This window comes from Lepidochelys olivacea (assembly GCF_965140295.1).
Source record: "Lepidochelys olivacea isolate rLepOli2 genome assembly, chromosome: 18".
In the NCBI taxonomy this organism is placed as follows: domain Eukaryota; kingdom Metazoa; phylum Chordata; order Testudines; family Cheloniidae; genus Lepidochelys; species Lepidochelys olivacea.
The window spans coordinates 21,242,799-21,269,586 of NC_140428.1; the positions used below are offsets into that span (position 1 = coordinate 21,242,799).

Genomic DNA, 26,788 nt, shown 5'->3' on the forward strand with positions numbered 1-26,788 from the left:
GCAACTGCCCTGCTTGCTACCCCCAATGGTGGCCCTGGCTTTTATATGCAGAAAAACAGGTGTTGTGGCACAGGTGGGCCTTGGAGGCTTTTATAGCATGTTGGGGGGGGGGGCTCAAAAGGAAAAGTTTGAGACCCCCTGCTGTAACGTTTGACGCGCTGACTGTAAACTCTCCAGCAGCGGCCATCCACGTGCCAGGGAGCGATGGCTTCAGGCCTTTGGTTGCAGAAAGCCTCGCTCTTCGAGGGACTTCTCCACACACACACGTCGTACTGCCTTAACTATCTCAGTTTAGTTAAAGCAGTACAACGCATCTAGTGTGGACGCAGTTATATCAGTAGGCAGGTGCTTTATACTAGTGTCGCTAGCCTGTTCCCGTACAGGAAAGGAAGTATGCTATACCAGTTTAAGGCACATTTATACAGGCATAACTGTATCCACCCAAGGGGTTCCACCAGCATAATTATGTTGGGTAATAGATCACACCCCCAACTGAATAGTTGCACAGGTACAAACACTGAGTAGGCCAGAGCTAAATTGGGACTTAGGCAAAATGAAGCCTTTTCCATGTTTGATGAATTATTGACGAAGCTGCCCCTTCTTAGCACCTGAGCTGAAACCTCTCCACACTGGTCCCTTCTCTCATGCTAGTCTGTCATGGCGGCACACGAACACACTATCACCGTGTTTTTTCAAAGGAAGTTAAGGGAGGTTGGGCACCAGCTTCAACTGAGATTCGGTGGGAGTGTGGCGCCCAACTCCCTTAGACGGCTTGGAGAATCCGAATTCATAATGTTAAGAGAGACTGGCTTAAACCAACAGAAGCCTGGGAGTTTAGAATTAGGGCTGAAACTGCCTTTGAGTCATACCGTTGTGGATAGCTACCACAGGCCCTTCAAACAGGAGTGGCAATACTTACATAGGTGCTGGATTATAGGAACCGTAAAGCAGCAGAAGGATTAACAGGAGGTTTCTCAGCGTCTGCACGACAGAGTCTGTGTCTGCATAACTATGCTGGCGTATAGACACACAGTGCGTGCCAATGGACGTGCAGCGTGCTGCTGGTTTAGAAACACCACTTCCCTGAACGCCATTAGCTAGGTGGACAAGAGCTCGTTTCTGTTGGCTTACCTGTGCTGGCTGGGGGGTGTGGATTTTTCAGACTTTTGCCCGTCATAGCCATGCCAGGATGAGTTTTAAATGTAAACCAAGCCTCAGCTCCTATTTGGTTTAAACCAGGCAGCTGAGCACAGGGGCATGAGAGAATTTAACTAATACTTTTAGATGCTGGCTGTTCTCTTAAGATGGAAAGGAAAGAGATCTAATGAAAGCCTCTGAGCTTTGAGATGATGTGCTGTGTAACTGCTCGTGGAAATACATATGTGGGTAATTCTCCAACAGGCCGTAATGGCATGACTAATAAAAAGAGGCAATAATACTTAAGCACCTGTTAAAAACGGTAAAAGTTTTTGACCTGACCAGCTACAAATGCTCCAAAGGAACCATTACTGGCTACCTGTAAATATGTAGTTTGGCCTGGGTGACATGCAGGATAGGCTCAAATCGCTGCGCCCGGTTAAAAATGCCAATGAAATTCTTGTTGAAAAAGGAATGAGAGCAGCAGATGCAGGAGCAGATTGCATAATGAGCCCACGTGGTGGGCCGGATCCTTTTCCAAATGTTGTTCTGAAATCGAAGCTGGTTTTGAGAGGAATAGGAGTGCAGAAGAAGGAGAAGGGCCTGTGACCATGGGCATGGCTCTAATGAAGACCGATGCCTGTGCCTCTAGGAAGTCCCTTTTGAAATGGAGACCCTGATTCAAGAAGGAGTGGGACAGATGTTTTGCAGCTTTCTCTCTCTACTCAGCTGTAGTTTGCATAGCTCTGCTCTCGGTCCTGCTGCACATGGTGCGCTGGCGTTTAACTGCAGACTCATTCTTCTCCCTCCCCGGCCCAGAAAACCAGCTCATGGCACCGTTTTCACTCCGCTTCCATTTTCTAATAGCAAGATTGCTGATCTCCAGTAAGCCTTAATGGTTAGCTGCTGTCAGCCCTTTTGATGCCTCGCTCTCTAAGTGGAAAGCTATTTCTGACATCCCATAAGGCTGCTGCTCTTTGACTCCCTAATCGATTGAAGTTCAAACTGAAGGCCCCCTATTATAACTGTTGCATGCACCTGCCTGTGATACAGCCGTCAGGTGCGAGGCAAAACCTTCTCAGGACAATGTGCCTTGTCTGAGACTCCGCTCTCCTCTTCCTCCCCTGCCTTTGCCCCTGTGATGCCGCCTGATAGTGGCTATGTAGCAATGCAGCCTCCCTTCTGGCAGAGCCTAGTCAGCGGGCCTGCCACTGGTCCAGTGTCATGGTCTGACTCGACGACATCCAGCCTCCATGCCTCATCTAGCGGATGGTACCAGAGATCTTGCTTGGCTCCCCCGGGAAATGGACTGAACTGGCTTATCTTTAGAGCAGGTTCTGTTGCCAACTTGTAGCTGCTGAAGAGAGCTAGGAATGGGGCAGAGCATTGGGGCCAGTCGGTTGGATTGGATTCTGCAGCCCTTGTCCTGATCCTTGTGACAAATGGTACCAGTTGGAGAGGGGGGGGGTCCCACCTCTTGCTGGTGGTGTAACGTGGTGCTCGCAGCAATTGTTTGCTCTGCTCCTCCTTTCTCTTTCTGCCTGAGATTTCCTCCCTGCATTTCCTCCTTTGTCACATCTGCCTGCTGCTTAATAACAATCACTCCAATCAATCAATAAATAAAAGATCCATCTGGGAAGCAAATGCTGGATTTGGTCCAGAGTGCCAGGAAGCTGCAGTTGATCTAATGAGGACTTATATTTAAGAGAGAGGGGAAATGGCTCCTTATTCCACAGTGATACTGTAGGATAAAAAATGATAAACGGTGAGAAATCTCTTCCTGAGCAAGACATGGGTACCGGGCTGGGACCAGGGGAAAAGTGAGATCAGATTAAATCAAATCCAGGCCTCAAGGGCCTTTATACATCCCACAGTGGGTTCTTGGATCTCTATCCTTGCTGCAGTGCCCCTGTTTTGTCATAGGGACGCTGATGGTTTTTATTTAGGTAGTATCTGTCATCTGGGAATCCTAAAGCGTGTCAAAGAGGTAGCCATCATTGTCATCGCAGCCTTATGGACAGACCGAGCAAGGCCTGATGAACTGAAGTGCCACACAAAAAGTTCGCTGCAGGATAGGGAATGAAACCCAGGACTCCCGATTCCCAGGCCCACCCTCCTTTAATCAGTAGGCTGCTCTACTTCCCATGATGCACTTGACACTCACAGCCACATGCTCTGGCTTGTCAGTGGTGGGCGCTGAGATAATGGCACAGGGGGGCTGACTGTGACTTTCCAACCCTCTGAACACAGCAGCATCATGAGTGACAGCTGCGTGTATTTTTGCTCCCAAACTGCACATCTGCAGCATCTCCTCTGTGCACTCGAGTGTGGTGTTTTCGCAGATGTGGAGATGAGATGTAGGGTCTGATCCAAAGCCCATTGCAATTACTGGGAAGACTCCCTTTGACCACAGTGGGCTGTGGAACAAGCCCTATAGTATGTAAAACTGGGCTCTTGAATTCTCCCTACCTACATTCCCTCAGTTGAATTTTCTCTCTGATCTGGAGAATTTGGGGGAATCCCTCTTGGGTTTTACCTCGATCTGTGGCCTTGTCTAAACTAGAGAACTGAATGGATTAAAAAAATACTATGGAAGCATTATTTCTCTTGTTTAAGGACTGAGAAAGGGGCAACTGGAGAGCTGCCCTTGAATGGCCCTGTTTCTCCAGCAGCAATGAGCTGGCTGAATGCTGCTCAACACTCCCCATTCTTTTCTGCCACACTGTTGGTCACTGCAGCCTGCTGTGGCGTGGCTGGAGTGAGGAAATGAAACCGTTGTAAAGTGACTTGTACACTGTAAAAGCTCAGCTGCAGAATCAGGCTGTGGTCCCCCTCTGAAGTGACAGGTCACTAGGGGCATGTCTGACTCATTCTGCTGGCCTCTTCTGGGTTACTGCTTTGGTGTTGAAAGCACGCAGGGACCGCTGGGGTAAAGAGAAATTAGGGGGGAAACAACTTGCAAATTAAAAAGTATCCCAGCTGCGCGCCATTATTTTGCCAACTCTGTCGCTTTCATTTTGGGCTGCATTCTTATTCCAAAGCACGTTCTGTAGATGTCTTGAGTTGCTCCAGCCCTTCCTGTTACATTTTTGGGGTAATTTTTTCCTCTCTCTCTTTTTTTAAACCAAAATATGGCAGTCCAGTCCCTCCTCACTCATGTACCTGATCTGGCAGTTTGTTAATTTCACCCTCTTTCTGGCCTGGCTGGGTTACAAACAGCATGGGGAAGCAGTCCCCTCCTGTTGCCGTGGGACCCATCTGGCCGTTTTTATTAAACACTTCAGAACTGATCACACCGCGGCTGAGATCTGGGCGGATGAGGAGGTGGCTACGCTGCCACTTGCTTGCCTGCATTTTTTCCCCTGTTTTGTTATTAATTTGTCAGGAACTGGCTTAGTGTCTGTCTAAAGCCCAAAGACGGCTTGTGTAGCTGATAGCTTGCAAATTATTAGTAATTTGATTTCAATTGAATGAATAACCCGTTAAAACGAAATGTACATTAGTCTCAGAAATCTAATTGGAGGTAACGCCATAGAAACGCAGCAAGAGTGCTTGGTTAAACTACCGTCTCCCCCCAAAAAAGATAATTAGGATTTAATTTCATTCTCACCTCTTCATTTGTCTAAATATGAGTGTTTAATTATCCATCTCGGCAAATAGCTGCCTCTGCCTCTGTGTGGATCTGCACTATCCCTTTAACATACGCTTCTCCCTTTCCCCCTGCTTGTCACACTGAGGCAAGGCTATTGTACCTGGCTGTTCAGCTGCATTGAACTTCATTGAGAGTCACCTCATTCTGGCTTTTGGGAGCGCTCTGCTTTCCTGGGCAGACTGGCAGCTGCAGCAGCCCATGAGAAGTTGTATATTAGATAATAGGAGATTTTTAGTGGGACCGACGAATAACACCGTAGTAGCGTTGGAGAGAGGCATGGACTGAACACAAGGCTAGGAGCCAGGAGCGCATGGGCTCTAGCCTCTGGTCTGACACCTGGCCTTGAGCAAGTCGCTGCACCTAAATTCTGTGAGGAGAGGATTGATTAGATAGTGCTGCTTTTATGACACATGAAGGTTTCATAGCCCAGGGGTCTAAGCACAGTGAATCAGGGGACTGGTTGCTCCCAGATTGGTCGGCCGTTGATTTTCTGTGTGACTCTGGGTGAGTCACAGGTTTCCTATCGCTAGAATGGACACAGTGATGCATCCGCATCTTTGTACAGTGCTTGAGAGCTTTTGGTGAAAGTGCTTAGGTTTCTACGTCAAGTAACATTCTAATGAGCGAATCTACAACGTAGCTGTGAGCTGTAGGACCCATGCAGAGAGACAGATGTGTGTTGACATCAGTGCAGGCAAAACTCCCATTGGTATTGGAGGAGAAATCTCCAGTTCTTACTGTGATTCACAATGTGCCTGATAGCTCCCACTGTGTGGGTGTGGGTGTGCACGCGTGCACATGCACTGGGGGATCCCAGTAATGCGGTGGATGCTGTACGCATGGCCCCAGGTAGAATTTGGCCCATTGATGGGTTCTGAAGACCTCGTGAGTGAAATGTGTGTGATTCCATCAGAAGCCTGAGGGCTGGGTCACCTTAGTTGCAGCTCCTCTGTATTGTGAGTTTTCTGTTGGAAGGCATATCACAAGATTGTAACCAGGCAAACACGGCATTTAATCTACACATAGCTCTGGGCCAAGCCCTCCAGCAGGATGATTGTTGCTTTTGATTTCTTTTGTGGACAGTGACAGATTGGTTTGTAGAAAACGGAATAGGGAAAGCAAAATCTTCCTTTTTTTTTTTTAACTTACAATTTGACTTCAAGCCTGTTCCAAGGAGCATATTGTTGGGTAGAGGAGACTGTAACACCCACCTGTTCCCACTATACAGCTGTCATGAGATCATTTGTATAGTACAGTTTGATTGGCTAAAATGAGGTAGAAAGTTGTTGGAAGTTTTCCTTTCTCATGGGAGTGGAAATTGGGCTGTGTGAGATCAAGTTTGGGACCATTTTAACCATATTGGTTAAAAAAGCAGTCTAGTTTAGAGGAGAAGTGAAGGCATCTATAAAATATACATATAACAAATGGAAGAAGGGGGAAGTTGATAGTAATGAATATAAATCAAATGCTAGGAATTGCAGAAGATTGATGAGGGAAGAAAAGGGGAGAAGAATAAGGAGAAGTCTATCCCAAGGTCTCTGCCAATATGACCTGGAGGAAAATTCCTTCCTGACCCCAAATATGGTGAACACTTAAACTCTGTGCAAGACCCACCAGCCAGACACCTAGGAAAGAATTCTCTGTTGTAACTCTCACCCTCCAGTGTCCCATCTCTGGCCATTGGGGATATTTGCTAGTAGCTGTCCTGGATAGCCCACATGGCGCTGTAGGCAATCTCATCATACCATCCCCTCCATAAATTTATCAAGCTCAGTCTTAGAACAAGTTAGGTTTTTTTTGCCCCTACTGATCTCTGGGGAAGGGCTGTTTCAGAAGTTCACTCCTCTGATGGTTAGAAATCTTCAGCTAATTTCAGGCCTAAATTTGTTGGTGGCTGGTTCATAGCCATTTCTTCTAGTACCAACATTAGCTCTTACTTTAAATAATTCCTCTTCCATCCCTTTTATAGAGTTCTGTTGTATCTCCCCTCAGCCTTTGTTAGGTTAGGCAAAACAAGCCAGGCTCCTAAAGTCTCCTTTCATAAGGTAGTTTCTCCATTCCTCTGATCATTCTAGTAGCCCTTCTCTACACCTGTTCCAGTTTTGAATTCATCTTTCTTAAACATGGTAGATCAGAACTGCACACAATATTCCAGATCAGTTGTCATCAGTGCCTAGTTTAATGGTGGTAATGCTTCCCTTTCTCTACTGGAAATTCCTCAGCCGATGCATCCTAGGATTGTATTAGCCTTTTTCACAACCACATCACATTAGCAGCTCATAGTCATCCTGTGATCCACCAATATGCCCCAGGTCTTTCTCCTCCTTTTTCGCTTCCAAATGATGCATCCCCAGTTTCCAGCAAAAAATCTTGTTGTTGGTCCATAAGTGCATGACCTTGCAATCTGTACTTTTAAATTTCATCCCATTTCTATTACTCCAGTTTTCAAGCTCGTCCAAATGTTCTTGTGCGATATTCCGGTCCTCCTCGGTATTGGCAATACCTCCCAACTTTGTGTTATCTGCAAGTTTTATTAGCACACTCCCGCTTTTTTGTGCCAGTGTCGTTCATGAAAACGTTGAATAAGATTAGTACCAAGCCCCAGAGGAACTTCACTAGTAACTTCCCTGCTGCCTGACAGTTCACCTTTCATATGACCCATTGTAGGCTCCCCTATAACCAGTTCCTTCCCCACCTTTTGAGTCTCTTATTAAGCCCCACCTTCTCCAATTTAACTAATAATTTCCCATGTGGAACTGTATCAAACGCCTTGCTGAAATCCAGGTAAATTAGATCTACTGCATTTCCTTTGTCTAGAAAATTGATTATTCTCTCAAAGAAGGAGATCAGGTTGGTCTGGCACGATCTACCTTTTGTAGTAAAACCATGTTGTGTTTTATCCCAATTACCATTTACCTCTATGTCCTTAACTACTCTCACTTTCAAAAGTTGTTCTGAGACCTCTCATACATTTGATATCAAACTAATGGATCTGTAGTTTCCCAGATCACCTTTTTTACCCTTTCTTAAATATAGGTACAGTATTTGCAATTCACCAGTCTTAAGGTACAATCCCTAAGTTTACAGAATCATTAAAATCCTTGCTATTGGGCTTGCAATTTTATGTGCCAGTTCCTTTAATATTCTTGGCTGGAGATTATCTGGGTCTCCTGATTTAGTTCCATTAAGGTGTTTGAGTTTGGCTTCCACCTTGGATGTGGTAATTTCTGCTTCCATCTCCTTATTCCCATTGTCAACTCTTCCACTTTCCCACTCTCCTCATTAGCTTTATCAAAAACTGATGCAAAGTATTTGTTTAGGTGTTGGACCATACTTAGATTATCTCTAATCTCCACCCCATCCTCAGTATTTAGTTGTCCCACTTCTTTTTCCCTTGTTTTCTTTTTATTTATATGACTAAAGAACCTTTTACTGTTGGTTTTAATTTCCTTTATAGGATCCAGTGCTGCCTGGCTTTTGGCAGTTCTCACTTTTTTCCTCTACACTTTTTGACAGTCAAGAGCTTCTTGTTCATCCAGTTTGGTCTGCAGCCCTTACCCATGAATTTCCCCCCCTGTTTGGGCTGCAGGCTTCAGATAGTTTTCCATCTTTGACTTAAAGAAATTCCAAACCTTTTCCACATTTAGATCCTTGAGTTTTTCAGTCCTGTCCACTTCCCTGATTTCCTGAATTTTTTAAAATTTACCCTGTTGAAATCAGGGACCCTAGTTGCAGACCTATTTTTGTTTATCCTTCCATTTAGTTCAAACTGAATTAAATCATGATTGCTCAAACCAAGGTTGTCCTGTTCTTCAGTGATGTCCTCACCACTTACCAATACTAAATCTAAAATGGCATCACCGCTTGTTGGTTTGATTGACTATTTGCTGGCTCCTCTGCCACTGCTCCTACCATAAAATCGTCACTGATAAAGTTTGCGGATGAGACAAAAACCGGGGGAGTGATAAATAACAAAGAGGACAGGTCCCTGATGGAGCAATCTGGATCTCTTGCTAAAATGGGAGCAAGCAAACCATATGCGTTTTAATACATAAATGTCAAATAATATGCTAGTATGTAAATGTATAATCTAGGAACAAGGAATTTAGGCCATACTGACAGGATGGGGACTCTATCCTGGGAAGCACTGACTCTGAAAAAGATTTGTGGGTCATGGTGGATAATCAGCTAAATATGAGCTGCCAGTGCTACACAGTGTCCAAAAGGCCTAATGTGATCCTCGGATGCATAAACAGAGGAATCTTGAGGAGGAGTAGAGAGGTTATTTTACTTCTGTATTGGGCACTGATGCAACTGCTGCTGGAATCCTGTGTCCAGATCTGGTGCCCACAAGTCAAGGAGGATGTTGAAAAATGGGAGAGGGTTCGGAGAAGAGCCACGAGAATGATTAAAGAATTAGAAAACATGTCTTGCAGTGATAGACTCAAGGAGAGCAGTCTGTTTAGCTTAACAAAGAGAAGCTTAAGGATTTACTTGATTACAATCTGTAAGAACCTACATGGGGAACAGCTATTTAATAATGGGCTCTCATTCTAGCAGAGAAAGGCATAACATGATCCAATGGGTGTGGAAGTTGAAGCTAGACAAATTCAGACTGGAAATAAGGTGTAACCGTTTAACAGTGAGAGTAATTAGCCATTGGAACAGTGTACCAAGGGTCATGGTGGATTCTCCATCACTATTTTTAAATTAAATTTGGATATTTTTCTAAAACGTAGGGATCGTTTTGGGGAAGTTCTCTGGCCCGTGCTATGCAGGAGGTTAGACTAGGTGATCACAATGATCCTGTCTGGCCTTGGAATCTGTGAATCTAGCTCCCTGAGCTGTGTGAAACTAACCAGTTGCGCTCTGCTGGGGACAGGACAAACCTTTCTTTACTATTAGATTCACATGGGCTTTGAGCCCTGGATACAAACAAACCCCAAAACGCAAAGTAAAACTCAACTGGCACCTCCGTGTTATACCTGATTTTGAGCAAAACCCAGTTTTGCAGGAATTTCACCCCAAGCCCTAACTTTGGCTAATGTTGGCTGAAAAGTTTGTAAACTTCGCCTGAGTTTGAGGTTGATAATGGAATTTATAATCAGACAAAATCCTTTTCTTTCTTCCTCTCTCAAGCTGTCTCTTGCTTTCCAGCGCGCTCTCTGCTCTATAAACTATACAGCCACATTTGTGTTTGCCTTGAATAGCAACAAGAGGAGAGAATATAACCAACTAGATGGAGGAGGATCAGGGGTGGGAGTGGGGGAGTCCACTTCCAACGGACGCACGGGATTTGCAAGATGAAAGGCAGGCAGCAGGCCTGTGACAGATGTGAAGGGTGTAAGGAGCAAGAGTCAGTATGTATGAAGAGTTCTGAGCTGGGAGATCTGATGCTGCATCGCTAAATAATAATAGAAATCTCTACCCAAGCTTGAAAATCCACGGCTTGAGTTTGCTGTCCTATCATTGCAGATCAGGGGTAACTGCTTTGAAATCAGTGGCGTTACTTTAAGCTTAGATGGTTCTGTGCTGTTCACCAGCATGAATGCAAGTTGCCCAGGCTTTTGCCAACCCGGATCAGAGCTTTGTTAGAAGTTGCTCATTTTTATAACCTGTCTTGTTTAGTAAATTGAAATCTAAATGTGGAAAGAGAGATCCCGAGACTCTCAACCCGGAAAAACCACCTTATGCGAAACCTCCATGCGCGAGGGTGGCAGACTGGGTGAATGGGGTCCCCTCCCCACCCTTATAATTTCACTAAAGCCATAATAATTGCATCAGACCCATAGAGGTCTTCTGCTTCTGTCCCTGCTAAACAGCTGCCCATTCCTTGCCCCTGGTGTTTTATGAAGTAAAATCGACAGCTTTTATTGCTGTAATCTTAGCATCTCTGATGCTTCTGTAATCTTTTTGTCTGCAACTGTGAGGCCAGGAAAATGGAAATCTGGAGCAGGTTTCCTAAGCTGTTGAATGGGAGGCAGAGACAAGAAATAGGACTTGCAATTAATGGAGTTAATAAATACACTTCTGAGCATGATTTGATGGATGGAACAACATGGACCAACCTAAAGACCAAGCAGTCCCCTCACCCGCAACTGACAAGAAACCAGACTCCCTTTCCTGAGCCAGGCGTACAGGAAGTACACACAAGTTATATTCTCTCATTAGGAACAAAGCCCCCAGTAGTGCTATACCTTGGATATGTGATTACTTCAAATAGAGTTCAGTATTGCTTTCACCTGTTTCTTAGAGCTAGAATTAAAGCAGATGTCCCTACTCTCCTGCAAAGCACTTAAATCCATCCCAGTCCAGTTTAAGTGCAAACTTGAATCCATCCTTATTCAACAGAGCACTTAACCCTGGGCTTAAGTCCCACTGACTTCACGGCTCACGCTTACGCACTTTCTGGCCTGATTCAAAGCCCGTTCAAGTCAGCACACTTCCGTCGAGTCCAGTAGGCTTTGGATTAGGCCATTGGTGTAACTGGATGGACTTCAAGTATGTTGCTTAAGTACTTTGCTGAATCAAGGCCAGATGGAATGGGAGAGATGATGTCCGTCATTAGACAAACGTGCATGAGGCTCTCACCATGCACGTTCTTTGCTGACGGATTTACTTAGCACGCTCAGCAACCTGTATCTGCAGAGGCTGGTTTTTCACAGGCAGATGTGGTGGTGAGGTTTTGCCTGCAGACAGATGCCCCCTGGAAAACTTGGGCCCCTGGTTGTTGGGAATTGTTTTCCATCCTATTGGCCTGATGAAACAGTGGAAGCTGCCAGGCAAAATTGATACTTACAGGGTGCCCCTGAGGCTGAGGGGAAGAGATCCTAACATAGCCGATTCAGATCAGGGTGGATGCTGCCCATCCTAAGGATGGCAGCGGAAGAAAATCTCAGCTGCTCATCATGGTCTAAATTTAGGATGTCATTCATCTGGAATCCACTGCTCCAGCTCATCACCAGGCAGAGTGATGGAATATAGAAAATTAATTTCTGAGATGGGAAATAGCTAATAATTTATTTACAGCTAGGGCAGGGAAGCATGGAGGGGGCTTGATACAGGATTTTCTTCATGCAATGTCAGTGCTGAGCCTGTTCAGCTTCCCGTGAGCTCGCCCTATTAGCTGAGACAACATCTTGCCACCCCACTTGGCCTATCAGTGTGGCTGCATGCAGGAGAGAGGAGTTTTCTCGTCACTGCACAGGTCACCCACAGGGCTCTAATTGACCGCACCGCAAAGCCTGTGGTGGGCTCCCGCCGGGGCCGGTATGTGCGCGCAGCATGGCTCGTCACAGCAGCATGCATTTTGGGATAGTGGCGGGGGGAAGGTCACGGGAGCATGCTAGATGTGCACGGCTGGTGGTGTGACCGAGTGTGTCTCTGAGCTGTGGGAAGGTGTCGTGTTCCGTCACTTACCTCTTTCTTTCTTTGTTTTGTTTTGTTTAACAGGATACACACCCACTGGGATTTAAACATCTCCTTCCGAGAGACCTCTTGCAGGTACCATTTTGGGGCACCCTCTTTGTATGGTAGGCTAAGCATTTATGATACACATTACTGGATTATGGATGCAGTTAGAAATGTTCTTTCGTTCTTTCGTTCTTCTCCAACAGAAGAAAGAAAGAGAGTCAATCCTATAAAAGGATGCACTTACTGGTGTCTAAAGATGTTTTTCTCAGCTCTGCTTTTCAAAGCATGGAAAATCACTGTGCCAACTGATGCTAATCAGTGGGCGGTGGGTGTGTAGATGTCCGTGCAATATTATTAAGACCCTGATCCTGCAAGCAGTTCTGCATGTGGGTAGTTCCATTGGAACCTTTGGGCTGTTCACCTGCATAATGTGAAGCATGCATTTAAGGGACTGTGGGTTCAAGGTTTAAAGCTGCAAGAGTGACTTGGTGGCTCTTACAATTACCTTTAATGCATGGATGGTGGTGTTGTGGGGAATTTAGACATTTAAAATCACCTTAAAACAGTGGTTCTCAAAGCCGGTCCACAGCTTGTTCAGGGAAAGCCCTTGGCGGGCTGGACCAGTTTGTTTACCTGCTGCATCCGCAGGTTCAGCCGATCGCGGCTCCCACTGGCCGCGGTTCGCCGCTCCAGGCCAAAGGGGGCTGCGGGAAGGGCGGCCAGCACGTCTCTTGGCCCGCACCGCTTCCCGCAGCCCCATTCACCTGGAGCGGCGAACCGAGGCCAGTGGGAGCCACGATCGGCTGAATCTGCGGACGCAGCAGGTAAACAAACTGGTCCAGCCTGCCAGGGGCTTTCCCTGAACAAGCAGCGGACCGGCTTTGAGAGCCACGGCCTTAAAAGACAAACATTTTAAAAAAAAAAAGAAGAAAATAAGAAAAGCCTTAACTAAGAGAGAACGTAGGAATTGCCATCCCAGTTTGGATCATTTATCTTTTAAGTCTGGTATCCTGCAGTGATCAACACCTGAAAAACGTCAAAATCTACACACTGTCAATATCTTGTTATTACATGCTTTGCACAAATGGGAAAATTCCTTCCTGTCCCTTACAGTGATCAGTTGATGCCCTGAAGCATGAGATGTGACTATCCTTTATGTCTGTATGTAGACTATAACTGCCAGCGTTATTGCTGGTCATGAAATTAACCAGCCCTTGTAAAAGTCTACCTACAGTATTTGCCTCTATAGAGACAAGAGGAATGCATGTTCTAACTTCTGTTTTATATGAAACTCACTATTTGCCAATGAAATACTTGAACCAGGCATATGCTGTTTGTTTTCTGGAGGAGAGACAAATCATTACACATGGCTAATAAAGAACAGGTGGTTCCCGTGAAACTTCTTGGCATGGGAAACCTGAAGGGAAGTGTCTCTTCTACAGAAGGATGTTGCTGGGCCCAAACAGAGTAGGCCGGATTCTGATCCTGGTTGCCCTGGATAATTGATTGAAGTTGATGGAGTTACTCTGGATTTACACTGTTGAGGCTGAGATCAAAATCTGGCCGAGAGGATCTCAAATTTTATAGCATGGAAATTAATTAGCTTTCAATTAACAACCTAGCAACAGTTTCTGGTGCTCTGTGCAGAATTCCTGTTCAGTTCTAGAACTAGGTGAACAATGGGAAAATATTATTATTATTTTAGTTGCAATAATGTCAACTGTGTGCTAGGCGCTTTCCAAACAAACACTTCAGAAGGGTGGCCCGTGATCTACGGAGCTCAGAATCTAAGGTCAAGCAAGGGCATTTTATTGAATAATTTATCTGAGTTTTTGACTAGGTCTGTATGACTATGTCTCGCTGCATCTTGGTGTAGTACTTACCCAAGAGAACATACCTTAGCAGCTTTAAAAAACATGTACATTTCAATATTGCAACTGATCTGGGTTGTTCTCTCTTTAAAAGCTTCAGAAGGTTTCATGAAAAGTAAATATCAGTGGCAGCAGGAGAGTACATTAGAAATGACTCCCAACTCTATCGCCTGCCCTTCAAACACAACTCAGACCGCTTCGGCTTCCTGGCTGTGAGCCCCCCGTAAAATCTTGTGTGGAGTGGCAGGGAGGCGAGAGGATCTTAGGAGAAAGATTGTATTTTTGACACCCCCCGCCCCCTCAAAAAATCTTGAACTTTAAAGCGGACAGATTGAGCTGTTTTATTGGAGGTATTTGTATGAAGTTTCTCATCTAAATTATAAACCATGGGGTGAGATCTCTGTTTGTTTGTTTGGTTTTATTGTTTGTTTGTTTATTTTGGTCCCTGATTTGATTCAGCAAAGCATTTAGGTACATGCATAAGTCCATCCCTATTTAATCAAGCATTTAAGCATGTGCTTAAGTTCTTGGCTGAATTGAGGCCTGGGATCCTCATTTGGAACCTTGAAGGCACTGTGGAGTGAGGTGTGAAATTTGTGCTGATTCACACCCCATTAGGAGCCATTGAAAGCAGTCGGTTTAACTGGGGTTTAAATCAGTGCGGCATTCAGCCCAAGTCTGGGAAAATGTCATTCTTAACATTTTAAATGTTAAGAATACAAAACCACAGCCCAAATTAGGAGATTCTAGGATGCAGTCTTGCAAGCTCACTTCAATGAGAACACCCCTTGACACCATTAGGAGTCCCTGTCCAGACAGCTTTCAGGATAAGGTCCCTGTGTTGTTGCTTTAAGCTTATGGGACTTGAAAATTCAAATGGATGGATTACTTCCCGGCAGACCCTTTCATGATAAATTTCAGCCTGGAGTGAAAATTTGTGGCCCAGTTATAAGCTCCTAAAAAGACCGGAGCTTTATAATGGAACTGCTTACACAAGCCTTAACTAATAGCCATGTGAACAATCATTCTGGAGTTTAATACAGCTGTGACTAACGGTGCACACACTTTTTGAAAATTAAAATTCCCACCTTTTAAAAATATTATTTTTGAAGCTGCAATGCCAAGGCTAAAATAATGGTTGAATTTTTATGTCTGTGAGCAGATTTCTCTGTCTTTCCCCCATTTAACTGTTTGTTTCCAGTAGCTCTTTCCTGGCAACTTAGTTCCAACATTTGGATATTCCTTTTCCACAGTACTCAGAGAACTCAATCCATTGTGTGCCCACTATCATTGGGACTTGGCAGTTATATGGTAAAATACAAGTTTTGCCACTGCAAATCAAACGTCTGATCCAGTTACCTCAAGAAGTGGCCAGTCCTAATGTTCCAGCAAAAAGCGGCAGGTTCCCTGTAATGCAGCAAATTAATTGTGCCACCAGCCGATGCCCTGAAACATGAGATTTGTCAATTCTTAACACTGGTTTGCTAATAAGAAACATTTAAAGGGACAATGCTTAGTGAAAAGGGGCAGAATCTGGCTTAACATCCTGTTGGGAATTCCTTGGATTCCAGTTGGGTGTTCATTGTAATTGCTTAATTGTTTATGTAGGCCCTACACAAAGCAATGTTGTATCCTTCTGATGACACAACAGCCTCAGCTAAGTGACCTGAGCTGGTGACCTGGCCCCACATAACTATTAAATATAATGGTTAATAGCTTAGCTAAATCACATTCTGATTTCTTGAAATGTAGACTCTGAATGAGATTTCAATGAGTTTTAACTGTGTAGATGGTCTGTTGTTCCATTATTAAGGTAGTCTGAGACAAAGCAGGCCTGACACTGACGGCTAGTAAGTTTCTTCAAGGAGCCAATTTAAAATGAATTTTAATTCAAATTAATTAGCAGATTTATTTGTAAATTCCATTCTGTACTCAAGCTGTAAGTGCTGTAATTTAGGGGAATATTAAAGAGGTGGAATCCCTGGTTTAAGTACAAACCCAACTCAACCTCAACTGTAGAGCCATGATCGATGCCTCCATAATAGACTAGACCTGGCCAGGTGAGCACTCAGGTGTCCATTGTGAAATCAGAGGTAACTCAGCCAATCACCCCTCTTCCTCTACAGCCAATTTGCATGCTACTGTTCTGTTGGCTCTAGAGAGTCAATGGTCTGACTCCTTAAAGGCTCCTTGGCAGCCTAGTAGCTTGGGCATTGGTACTTGGAAAAGTTCCCCATGGCACTGCCATTTTGGCTTTGGTCTGGGCTGAAGCACAGAGAAGCTGAGGCAGGAGTGAACAGGGCTCTTCCCCTCGCTTCCCACCCATGCCGCAGCCCTCCTCAGTCCCCTGTCACTGCTTCCCCCCGCCCCCACCCCACATCCCCACTTCCTCCCCCACCAGCCCCTCAAATCCCTGCTCACCCTCATGCCTGTCTCCTTTCCCCTCTGCAACCTGCTGCTTTCTACCGTTGGAGGAAGCTGCAGGGGAGACGTCGGCTTCTGCAGGCTTCTGTTGCTCTCTCAGACTCCAGCTGAAGTCACTGTCCCCCCTCACCTTGACCTGCTCCCCTCATTCTGCTGACTCCTGCTGACTGTGGGTGCTCAGCAGCTCTGCAAATCAAGCCCCCAATTTTCAGCTTGGGCCTCCAGTTCAGGTGTAGATGACAGCGGGTGCAAATTTGAGCCTGCCGACTAGGTCACTTAGATATTTTATCCCCCTGATCTGCCAGGGCAGAAAAGAAACATGCGTCTGTTTAAGCAACCTAAATTGCCTTACAACTCTGAAATATATGGCGCCACTGGACTACATGATGGGGTGGCATAAAGGTTTTACTGACCCTTGTTCGAGGTGACACACACAACTCACCACTCATGAGTTATGCAGGTCATCCCAGATTCCTGCTGCGATACCTTTAAGCTGCACCCCACTGTTATGTGGTTCTCTCCCCTCCTCTTTTCAATCAAAAGGGTTGCCTTCTGACTTGCCCCGCTTCTCTGTCAAAAGGTTGCCTTTGATCTTCCTTTCCAAGTCGTCAGAGGTTGCCTGGATTTGTTGGAGTCTGGTCACCTTACAGTCGCTGTCTGCATTGTCCTTGATGAAAGGAGGTTTAATTGGGTACATACAGGTCTGCACACAGGCACCAAAAGATCAACATTGGGAACTGTCCTGAAAAGGGAGATTAAGATCTCTCCGAGGGCCTGCCAGGTGCTCCTTTTTCTTTTATGCTTTGAAGTTAATGTGATGGCTGGGGCTGGCGTTTTAGCAAAGTTCCCAAGTGCCTCTGTTGAAAACATTCCTGTACAGTAACGTTCCCTTGCACAGATGTGGTGGTCTCTCGAACGCTTTTCTAAAACGCCTTTAAATGGTTTAGTAAACAAGGCATTTTCCTTTTTATTTTGAGAAAAACCTGTCAGGTTTCTCAATAATGAGCAGGTTCTTGGGGCCCATCCTGGCTTGGAGCTGAACAATTCAAACAAGGAGCTGAGTGCTCTCACCGCCCCCTGATTGCAGCGGGAGCCAGGTGTTCAGAACCCTTGTCTGGATTAGGCTCCTCATGCTGAAGCGCATCATAAAGAGTGGGCTGTGTGAGCAGACGTGCCGGGCGGAGGATGTTTCCCACCTTTTTGGTGCTGTTCTGTTTCTCTGTGTTGTGGATGGAGGTGGGTGAGACGGTAGAGAGAGGCCAGGAATGAGAACACCCTCCTTTAATGCTGTTGAGTGTTACAGCCATCAGATAAAACCTGACACTCATCCCAGAACCTCTAAACACTTTACACGCAACGAAGCCTGCCTGCTTTGCGAGGAAGGTGTTGGTATAGGTGTTGCTCTTATTAAGTATGGGGAAACTGAGATAAAACGGAGGTTAAGTGACTTGTCTGAGGGAACCCAGGAGTCCTGCTGCTCATTCTGGGCTCAAGCCCACACCCTGAGCAAACCGCAGAAAGTGTATTGAAGGCACCTTGAAGATCAGCTATGGGAAAGAGGTAAAAGAATGAAGAGGCCAGAGACAGCAATGAATCACTTTGCTTTAGCTGAATGGGGCACACATCTCAGGAGTTCATATGTATGGAAGATCCACTCAGACCAACAGAGTTATGGGACCTACCAAGCAAACTGGCTGTCCCAGAGGAGAATTTCTTCTGGATGCATCAGATATGAAAGGGGCACAAAGTGTTATAAGGAAAGCAAAGACCCCAGATACCCGGAGCAAATAACTATTTAAAACCACTGTTTAAATGTGGTAGGGTCTGATCAGCCATTCTGGACTGGGCCAAGCCAGATTATACTGTGCTCAAGACCACACATGGACCTAGCTCAGAACCTTGGTTTGTTTGTATTTTGGTTTAAATCCGGCTGTACCGTAGTTTTGGCCTCATCCACATTAATCTGCCAAATGCTGTTATATCCTGTTCAGCAAGGACTGAGTTTAAGTGGTGTATAACCTGGATTGTTGTATGCATTTGTTTGCTCTGTGTAGATGGGGCCACCCACATTTAAAAAAGAAAGAGAAAAAATTGTGCTGACGAAAGAATAAAGGCTCTTTGAAGAAGTTGTTAAATCGGTGCACAGTGAAGAAAGGTGAAGAGTGGGTGAGAGGAGAAATAGAACTAGCTGATTTTGCTTATTCCCCTGGAAGGTGCACAGTGAAAAAGAAAGAAGGAAAGGGGAAAGAAGGAGGAAAGGAGAGGGAAAATAAAAAGCAGAAAGCAGACAGTGACATGCATAGCAAGGATGATGCTGAGTCAGCAGGAAGTATCATGTATGATGCAAGTAATGTTATCAGGCATCAAAGTATAACACTACGTTGCTCTTTAAAGTATTAATATAATTAATTTGGTATTTGCTGGTGAACTGCTATGCTTTAATATAGGAAACCCAGGGTACGGATTCAGGGGGCTTTGAGCTGATGGAGGATGGGTACGACCCTTTAAAGTCTTCCAGTTATCAGCATCTGCTGCTGACTGATCCAGTGGTCATTGGATTTAGACCATTCAGTTGCAGCAGAAAAGGCCAAGCGCTGGCAAATTAGGCAAAGTGGCAAGGATGCCTAGGAATAGGTTGATCTGTGCAGAAGGAGGTGAGCCAGGATCTGCTAATGTCTAACCCCAGCTCAGAAATGGACTCCCTCTGTGGTCTTAAGCAAGTCACCTAACTTCTGCCTCAATTTCCCCATCAGTGAAATGGTTCAGTAGTTTAATTAACTACATGAGGGTGGACTTGAAGATGAGGCTTACTTAAGTAAAAAGAGTCAAATCTTGCCCTTATGGTTGGGATCAGGGTGTTGTGGAGTGATGCTGGCTATGTGTAAGTCCCCAGAGCCAAGCTGCCACCCTCAAGCAGCATGGCTCAGGGTGACTGGGGTGGGGGGTGCTCCCACTGCTCTTCCTTTAAAATGGAGTGCTGCACATCCCCTGCATGCTGAATCATATCCTGGGAGGACTGGGTACCTGACCACCCTCCAGCAGTGGCAGATAAGATGGTAGGACAGTGACTGTGGAGTGCTAGATTGCAATCCTGCCCTGCCACTGCATTGTAGACTCAGAATTTAAAGCCAAAAGGGACGATCAGATCATCTAGTTTGACTACTAGCATATCACTGGCCATTAAATGTCACCCAGTTACTCCTGTGCTGGAGCCCAGTGACTTGCATTTGGATAAAGCATCCCTTCCAGAAAAGGCTTCCAGCCTTGGACTAGGAGATGGCAAGAGATGGAGGATCCAGCACTTTGTGCTTTGTTCCTGTGGCTAATCACCCTCACTGTTAAAAATGTGTGCCCAGTTTGTTCATCGTGAAGGGGCTGCCATGAGATGGGGAAACCCCCCAAGGAGCACACAGAAGGATTTGTCCTTTATAGCTGAATTCTGCTCTTGGTTACACTGACATGACTCTGGAATGGGTCCCTTGACTCCATGGGCTCTGGAAGGACTGCAAAAGGGTGGGCGGGGGGAGTGGAGAGCAACCAAAACAGGCCAAACTTGAGTGGTGTTGCGCTGGAATGCAGTGTTTGCTCAGATATGGCCTAGCTGCCCCTCCATCCTGCCAGCAGGGAAACATCTCCACCGTTACGCCACCCAGCTCTGGTCAGGGGCCAAGGGGGTGGGGTCCTGGCTCCTCCCCACTTGGTGCTCCCAGCCAAGTTTGGGTTCTCAAAAGTGAGGGGCAATAGCTCTGCGACTTCCCTGTCTCCAGCCCCTGTGAGTGACTCCTGATATACACCAGCGTCACGGAGCCCGTGATAGTTATATGCGGTTGTGAAGGTGGGAGGTGACACACACATGCAGGGTATCAGTGGAACAGGAGAGCAATGCAAATTCAAGAAATGGAGGATACAAGAAAAAATGTGGCTTGAGCGGTTGGCATTCCCTTTGCAATGTGATTGGGGCTCACTTCTGCCTGTGGGAATGCTGTAATACTCCTCTTGGAGGAAGTATAAAGGGCCCTCACCTCTGTAACTACTGCAGGTTGCTAAAGCGCCGTACCAGGACTTTCTTCCTGATGGCAAAGCCAAAATAAACAAGGAAACTCCTGGCTCACAAAACCCCTTGTTGGCAGTCGGCATATGGTTTGCGTTGGAGGGAAGAGACTTTTCAGATGGGCAAACACAGTTTGTTCGGCAACATACCTGAATGGTTTCAGACAATAGTTTCCAAGTGAGTAATAAATGGACCTTTTCTTTTGTTTCACTGGAGAAAAAAAAGGAAGAAAGGAACCCAAATCCGAGTATGTTATAGGCTTTAACAAGAACGTTCTGTGTTGGAGAGAAGAGCGGTTTGTAGGGTTTGGCCAAGGGGCAGAACTGCAGGCGCTTACAGTTATTGCAGATAAATCTGAGCAGCTTGTGCTGTGTTTGTGTTTATCCACCCACAAAGCATGTGTGTGAAGATCAAGAATGTAGACATTATTGGGATGCACTGGGAGGAGCTTCTAGGCACTTGTCATGAGCCCAGCTTTTGCTTTAGCTGCTTCATGAGGCACTTCAGATGAAAATGGGACTGGCTTTTGGCACTCTGCTGGAGTGCCTATGGCCCGTGGGTCACTTCATTTCATTGGTGGGTCAGAAACCCAGAAAAGACCCATACTGGGAAGGAATGAACAGTCACTCTAGCTTGTTTGGAATATTTTCTTTAAGGCTGTGTAGGGAGGGAGACCTCTTTTCTGTTTAGCCTCCTAATGGTGTGAGCTGTTCTCCTAAGGCTGGAGGTCTGAGTCAGGGAAAAATAGTCTGGGAAGAGTGCTAGAAAATATACCGTAAAGAACAATTCTGCACTGATTCCTTGCCGGGATGAGCTAGAATGAGCTGCTAGCCTTTTCCACTTCTTACTTCGCTGGTTCATGGATACTGCATATGTGCTCCTTAGTGGCCAAAGCTGATTCCAGGGGTTGTGAGCAGGAATGCTTCTAAAATCGCTGTCAAGAGGATGTCTTGCATGTTGCTCCTTGGGGACCATATCCGTGGGTGAACTTTGATCTGCAGCTGCAATGTGCAAGAGCCTTAAACCGTGTCAATTTAGGAACTTCTGTGCCTCAATGTGCTGTCTGCTATTCAAGCTGTTCCCATGCCTTATTCAGGATTTGGAATTACCAAGGTGTCTTGCACAGTTACTTGGGTAGGTCTTGTGTTATCTCTGGCCTTGCTTCCATGGGTTTTTGGGTGAACAAACACCCCTATGATTAGGGAGGCATGAATGAAGTGGGAGGGTCCATGGTTGACTTCCTCTGATGTTATCAATGCTCTTCTCTCTTCTGTGCTAATATACCAAGATGTTTTCATTAATAATCAGAAGTGGAATGGTTTGGCCTTGGAAGTGTGTCTGTCTAAATTCCAGTAGAAATTCAGGAGATGGACGAAGCTGGGACGGGGCTGTTTATGTTTGGCATAAACTAGCTTTACTTTGAAATGCAAATATATTCCTGGTGTTTAGCGAAGGAGGTAAGAAAGGTTGTTAGGAAACCAGAATGTGTGTTCGTGAATAGTGCACTTACATCCCCCCTCCCCCCCAGCATGTACGTCACCCCCTTACTGTAATTCCCAGTATATCATAAAAGGGGAGCTAATGGCCTTCTACAGCGGAGTTGGGAGGAATCTTGGGGACACTGTAGATGCGAAGGCATCTTGAGCGCTTCTGGGTTCTTACTGGGATTTGCATCGTCTTGGCGGAAATTTTGGAAGCACATTTTTGGGAGACTTCAGCTGCACACAGACAGGAAACAGAGAATTGGCTCCTTCTGGTTGTGGGTCGAACCTGGGACCAAAGCTTCAGGGAGTGCCTTTGGATCAGGAGATTCAGTCTGACTTCCCTTGCTGAAATTTGGAAGGATTCAAATTTGAGCTTCTGGCTTTGTCTTATCTTTAATAATTGGTATTTGAAGGATTCATGCTGGGCCTCCTGTCCAGTTCCTGATTTTTGTTTTCTAACCCTATCCCTTATCAATGCCCATTTCAAATTGCTTGGATGGGTATTATTCCAGGGTTTCTGCAACTCAAAGTAGTAATGTAGTGGACTGAGCATTTGGAATATTTTAAATAGATGCCCATACACCAGTTGCGTGGTGGTGAAGTATTTTATTGATTGGCCGAGTGAGGCGAGGTCCTGCCCGCTACACAATGGCATTTCTCTGACTGTCTGTCTGGAATGCGATAACTTTGGAATGCTGCATCCGATCAATGCCAAAATGTCAAGGAATGTTCTGCACCTCAGTGGGCACAAGCCTATTGATTTTGGTGCACGTGAGAATACTGGAAAAGCCTGATTTAGAGTTAATATCGGGGCCTCCAGGCTGGCTGGTGCTGCAGGCTGGAGAATCTTCATGCTGCCCCCTACTGCTGCCTCTGTATATCAGAGGCAGCAGCTTGATGCTGTCTGGGGAGATTGTAAGTATCGCGGACTTTTAACAGAAATAACAGAGACCCTTGCAGGGAGAGTTCGTGGGGGGGGAGAATGGGGTCTTGTGGTTGGAGGGGACCTGGACCGGGGGGAAGTGCGTGGGTGGGGGTCAAAGCAAAGGACCCACAAGGGATGGGGGTGGTGAGGAGTGGTACTGGTGAGGAAAAGCAGGGTCCCAGAGTGAAGATAGGGATGGGAAAGCAGGAGGGCTGTGGAGGGGAGCCCAGAACCCGGTGGGGGGAACAGAGTCCCTGGTATGTGGGAGAGCGGGAAATGGGACACCATGCCATGGGAACTAGGGGAAAATGGGGGTGCATACAGAGACCTTGCATGGGGGTAGGGGAGAAAAGTGGGAATGGGGTGCACACAGAGCTCTTGTGGTGGGTGGGAGAACAGGGGACAGTGGTAGGGGGTGAGGGATATATATAGGTCACAGAGCCCCTGGCATGAGGGAGCGGGTGGCAGGAGTTGTAGGGAGTCCCTGAAATAGAGGATTGGGGGGGTGGCACCCAGGCGGAAGGGGGGGGGGTGCAGAGAACCCCTGGTGTGCGCAATGTGCTCGGCCTACATAAAGTATGAAGCCTGCGACCCTCAAGTTGTGCTCCTACAGGGAGCTCGCAGACCTAAGATGGCTGCCACCATCCATAATTTCTAAGGCAGACTGTTGAGGCTGGCTGTTCGTTCTCCAGAAAGCCACCCGGGATCCTGCTGGGTAGGAGGGAGAATGCGTGATGGCTGTTAGTGTTGATGCTATTTGTGTTGCCGTATCACCAGAGGCCCCAACGAGGGGCTGCACTGCTCACCAGGGCTGGCTTCAGCTCCTCTATTATTTTGTGTTAGTGGCCGTGTTGAGCGGCAGGCTGTGGTCAGGGAATGATCGATAACACAGGGCATGATGGATGTTCGGAGGGAAGACGTATGGGAGGTTGTAGCTGTTGTGGCAGGTGAGCCGGCGAAGATGGACCATCAGGGAGAGTCCTTCCGAAGTCTAGCGGATCCTTGTTGGATTGCAGCCTCTCGTTTGTGTGTGTGGATAGTAATTGTTTTTTGGAGCTTGGCAACCCCAAGGACACCTCTGCTCCAGGACAGTAGATTATAGTTCCATACAGGAGCAGATTAGCTGAGGGTCTTTGGGATCCAGGCCTCGTAGGAAAGTCACCTGGGGCAGCACAACAGAGGGCAGTGCAGAATACTGCTGCCTGCCGGGGCCAACGATAATACAAGTGCCATAAATGGATGGTACAAGGGTCTGTGGCTCAATGAGGAACCTGCAAGGACCATGCCTTGCTAAGGATGCTCTTGTGTAATCTGTATATGGTCCTAGCATCTTGTTTTTGTGGTCCTCACACTTTTACAAATATGAGCAAGCTGTCTCACTTGGAAGGGAAATGTGTCCAGCTGGGGATGGAGGTGGGCAGTGACAAACCAGATCGGAGAGTCTGCTAGTTTTGTTTTGAATTTTTTTGGGGGTGGATTTAGATTCCCATTTTATTCCTAATATGCCCCACACTCGCTTTCTCCCTTCCTTGAGGTTACACCTGCACTCTATCCTTGTCTACACTAGGCTTTTTGGCCCTAAGTTTCTCACTATAGCAACGGTGTAAATGTAACTCTTCAAGCTGCTGGTGTTTTAAGCTCTGTGCTGCATTAGACTGTTCTGATGGGTCTGAAAACCCTGGAGCCCTATCTACACTGACAGCAATATAGGAAATCTTGGGGGGAAATGCCTAGTGTAGACATCCCGTAAGGTGAACAGTTCTTGAGCATCCTAACAAGATAGGCACACGTCCAGACTGCCCTTCAGAATAAGGTTCCCCTGACAACAGTCTGGTCCCATGCTTCAGATCTGAATTTCCTCTATTCCCATCCGTAGTCCATGACATGGTATTTTTATTTATGGACTTTTGAAGTCCTGGAAGATGAAGCAGAATTACAATAAAAACATCTTTAAACTTATTTCCACCGCATATTGGAGTTGCCAGCTCTACTGATCATTTTTATGAACTGTCACGAGCATTAATGACATTTTATGAGCGTTTTGCTTGGGACGTTGCAGGATAAATTTTTCAGCGCAAATCTGCAGGGAGAGTTAGGGCTGCATCTCCCAGGGTTGGGCCTGGGTTTCACGATCACCTGGGACCGCTGTGCTTGTTCTTGGCACATGTCTTGTGATCAACATCTCTTCAGAAGGTTGAGAGCTCTGAGAGGCAGATGTGGGTAGGAGGAGGGTACTGATCAATAGCTGGCTGTTGAGGTGTATCAAGACTGACACCTGAGAAGGACAGAGAGCGACTGGGAGTCCTGTAATAATGATGAAGTGCAAAGAGGCAACTGCAAAGACCGGAACAGTGAGAGAGAGTGTAACCTAGGAGGGCTGCAGAGCAAAGGGAGACACTGCTCTGGACATTGCCCATTGGGCATCTTTCCTCCGTGGCCCCACCGCCTTTTTCTATTTGGAGCATAGAAATATAGCGCTTTAGGGTCTGATCTAATGCCTGTGGAGGTCAATTTCCATTGACTTCAGTGAGACTGGATTGCACCCATAAACATCTAAAGCCAATTCTGCTCTTGGGTGCCCATGTGAAGCTGCTGCTGAACTCCTTGCAAGCCACAAGTGTGCACCTGCAGGTAAAGTGCTAGGTCTGGGTTTCCACAGCAGATAGAGAAGGGAGTAAGAATGGAGTGAGTTCAGGAAACAGGGTGGGGAGCCTGAAAATGCAACTTGGGAGGTTTAGCACCTGCAGCACTTTGCATTTTTATAGTATCATCCCCCTGAGACTCTCCAAAGTGTTAATTGAGTCAGCAGAGACTGGTAGGTAAATATTGGTATCCCCATTTTACAGATGTGGAAACTGAGGCACAGAGAAGACCAGTGACATGCATAAGGTCTCAGCAGCAGAGCTGGGAATAGGACCCACGGCTCCTGACCTCCAGCTATCGAGCCATGCTGTCTTTGACGCATGGGGTGGTGACTGGCGTTAAAACAAGCAGTTTGTTGGAGGCCTTCCAATGAACTGGGGAAGCGGAAGAGGGTGGCTTTCCTCTCTAAGCTCTTATACAGATCGTTCTCTTATGGCATGAGTCATCAGGGTGGCTGGGATTCAGGAGCAGAGTGCACCTGCTTCATGGCCTTTTGGCAAATGCACACCCTTCAGTGTACCCCCCCGCTTTCGTGGTCTGGTGGGGATGGAAAGTGGGGAAAAAAGCGGAGTGAACAGGAAAGTCTCCAACAGTTATTAAGGACCTGGCTCCGCTTCCCGGGCCTGCAGTTGGCAGCCCCACTTTGGGTGCACAGGTGATGGTCTGAGTAGGGAGTCTAGTGGATGCTCCTGTCATTCTCTCTCAGGGTCGTCTCTCCCTGCCGCCCCCCATTTCAGATTCTCTTAAAACGTCTTTGCTGTGTGTAATGTAAGTGGCGCTTAGGAGAGGGGTGGAACTTGACAGCCCTTGAAGATGAAGTGCTCCATTTCTTAGCAGGACACGGATGGCGTGGGCCCAATGAAGCAGTCCTTCCTCGGAATGGGCATGGCAGCACTTCTCCTGCCCCCCAGCGTACTTGCACCAGGAGAGGATGATTTGCTGCTTCGGAGCAGCTTTCTGGGCAGGGGAGGGGGGGAGGAACGAGGCTGCCCAGCTCATCACAGCTGTGCCATGCTGGCGGGAGTGTGGAGGGGGAAGAGGACAGGTAGAGTGATGAGACAGAGGAGAGAGGCAGCCCTTCCTTTTTCGCACAGCTCCCTGGCTGGCTTCGAGCTGCTTTGGTGGGGGCTTATCAGCGTATCTCCTATGTAAAAGTGACCTATCCTATCAGCGGGTCACACTGCCCAT

At 46.5% G+C, this 26,788-nt stretch overlaps 1 protein-coding gene across 11 annotated transcripts in view; it reads left to right on the forward strand.

Annotated features, from left to right (window-relative positions):
• The window catches only part of SAMD11 (sterile alpha motif domain containing 11), a 217,826-nt gene that overhangs the window by 104,074 nt on the left and 86,964 nt on the right, over positions 1-26,788 (forward strand). For 9 of the 11 annotated variants that reach the window (XM_084651899.1, XM_084651902.1, XM_084651903.1 and 6 more), the window contains one exon: positions 12,242-12,292. In XM_084651899.1, the coding sequence (XP_084508025.1) occupies positions 12,242-12,292 (51 nt within the window). Of the gene's footprint in view, positions 1-12,241; positions 12,322-26,788 lie in introns of all 11 variants that reach the window. The other 2 variants (XM_084651905.1, XM_084651904.1) reach the window with 1 other exon arrangement.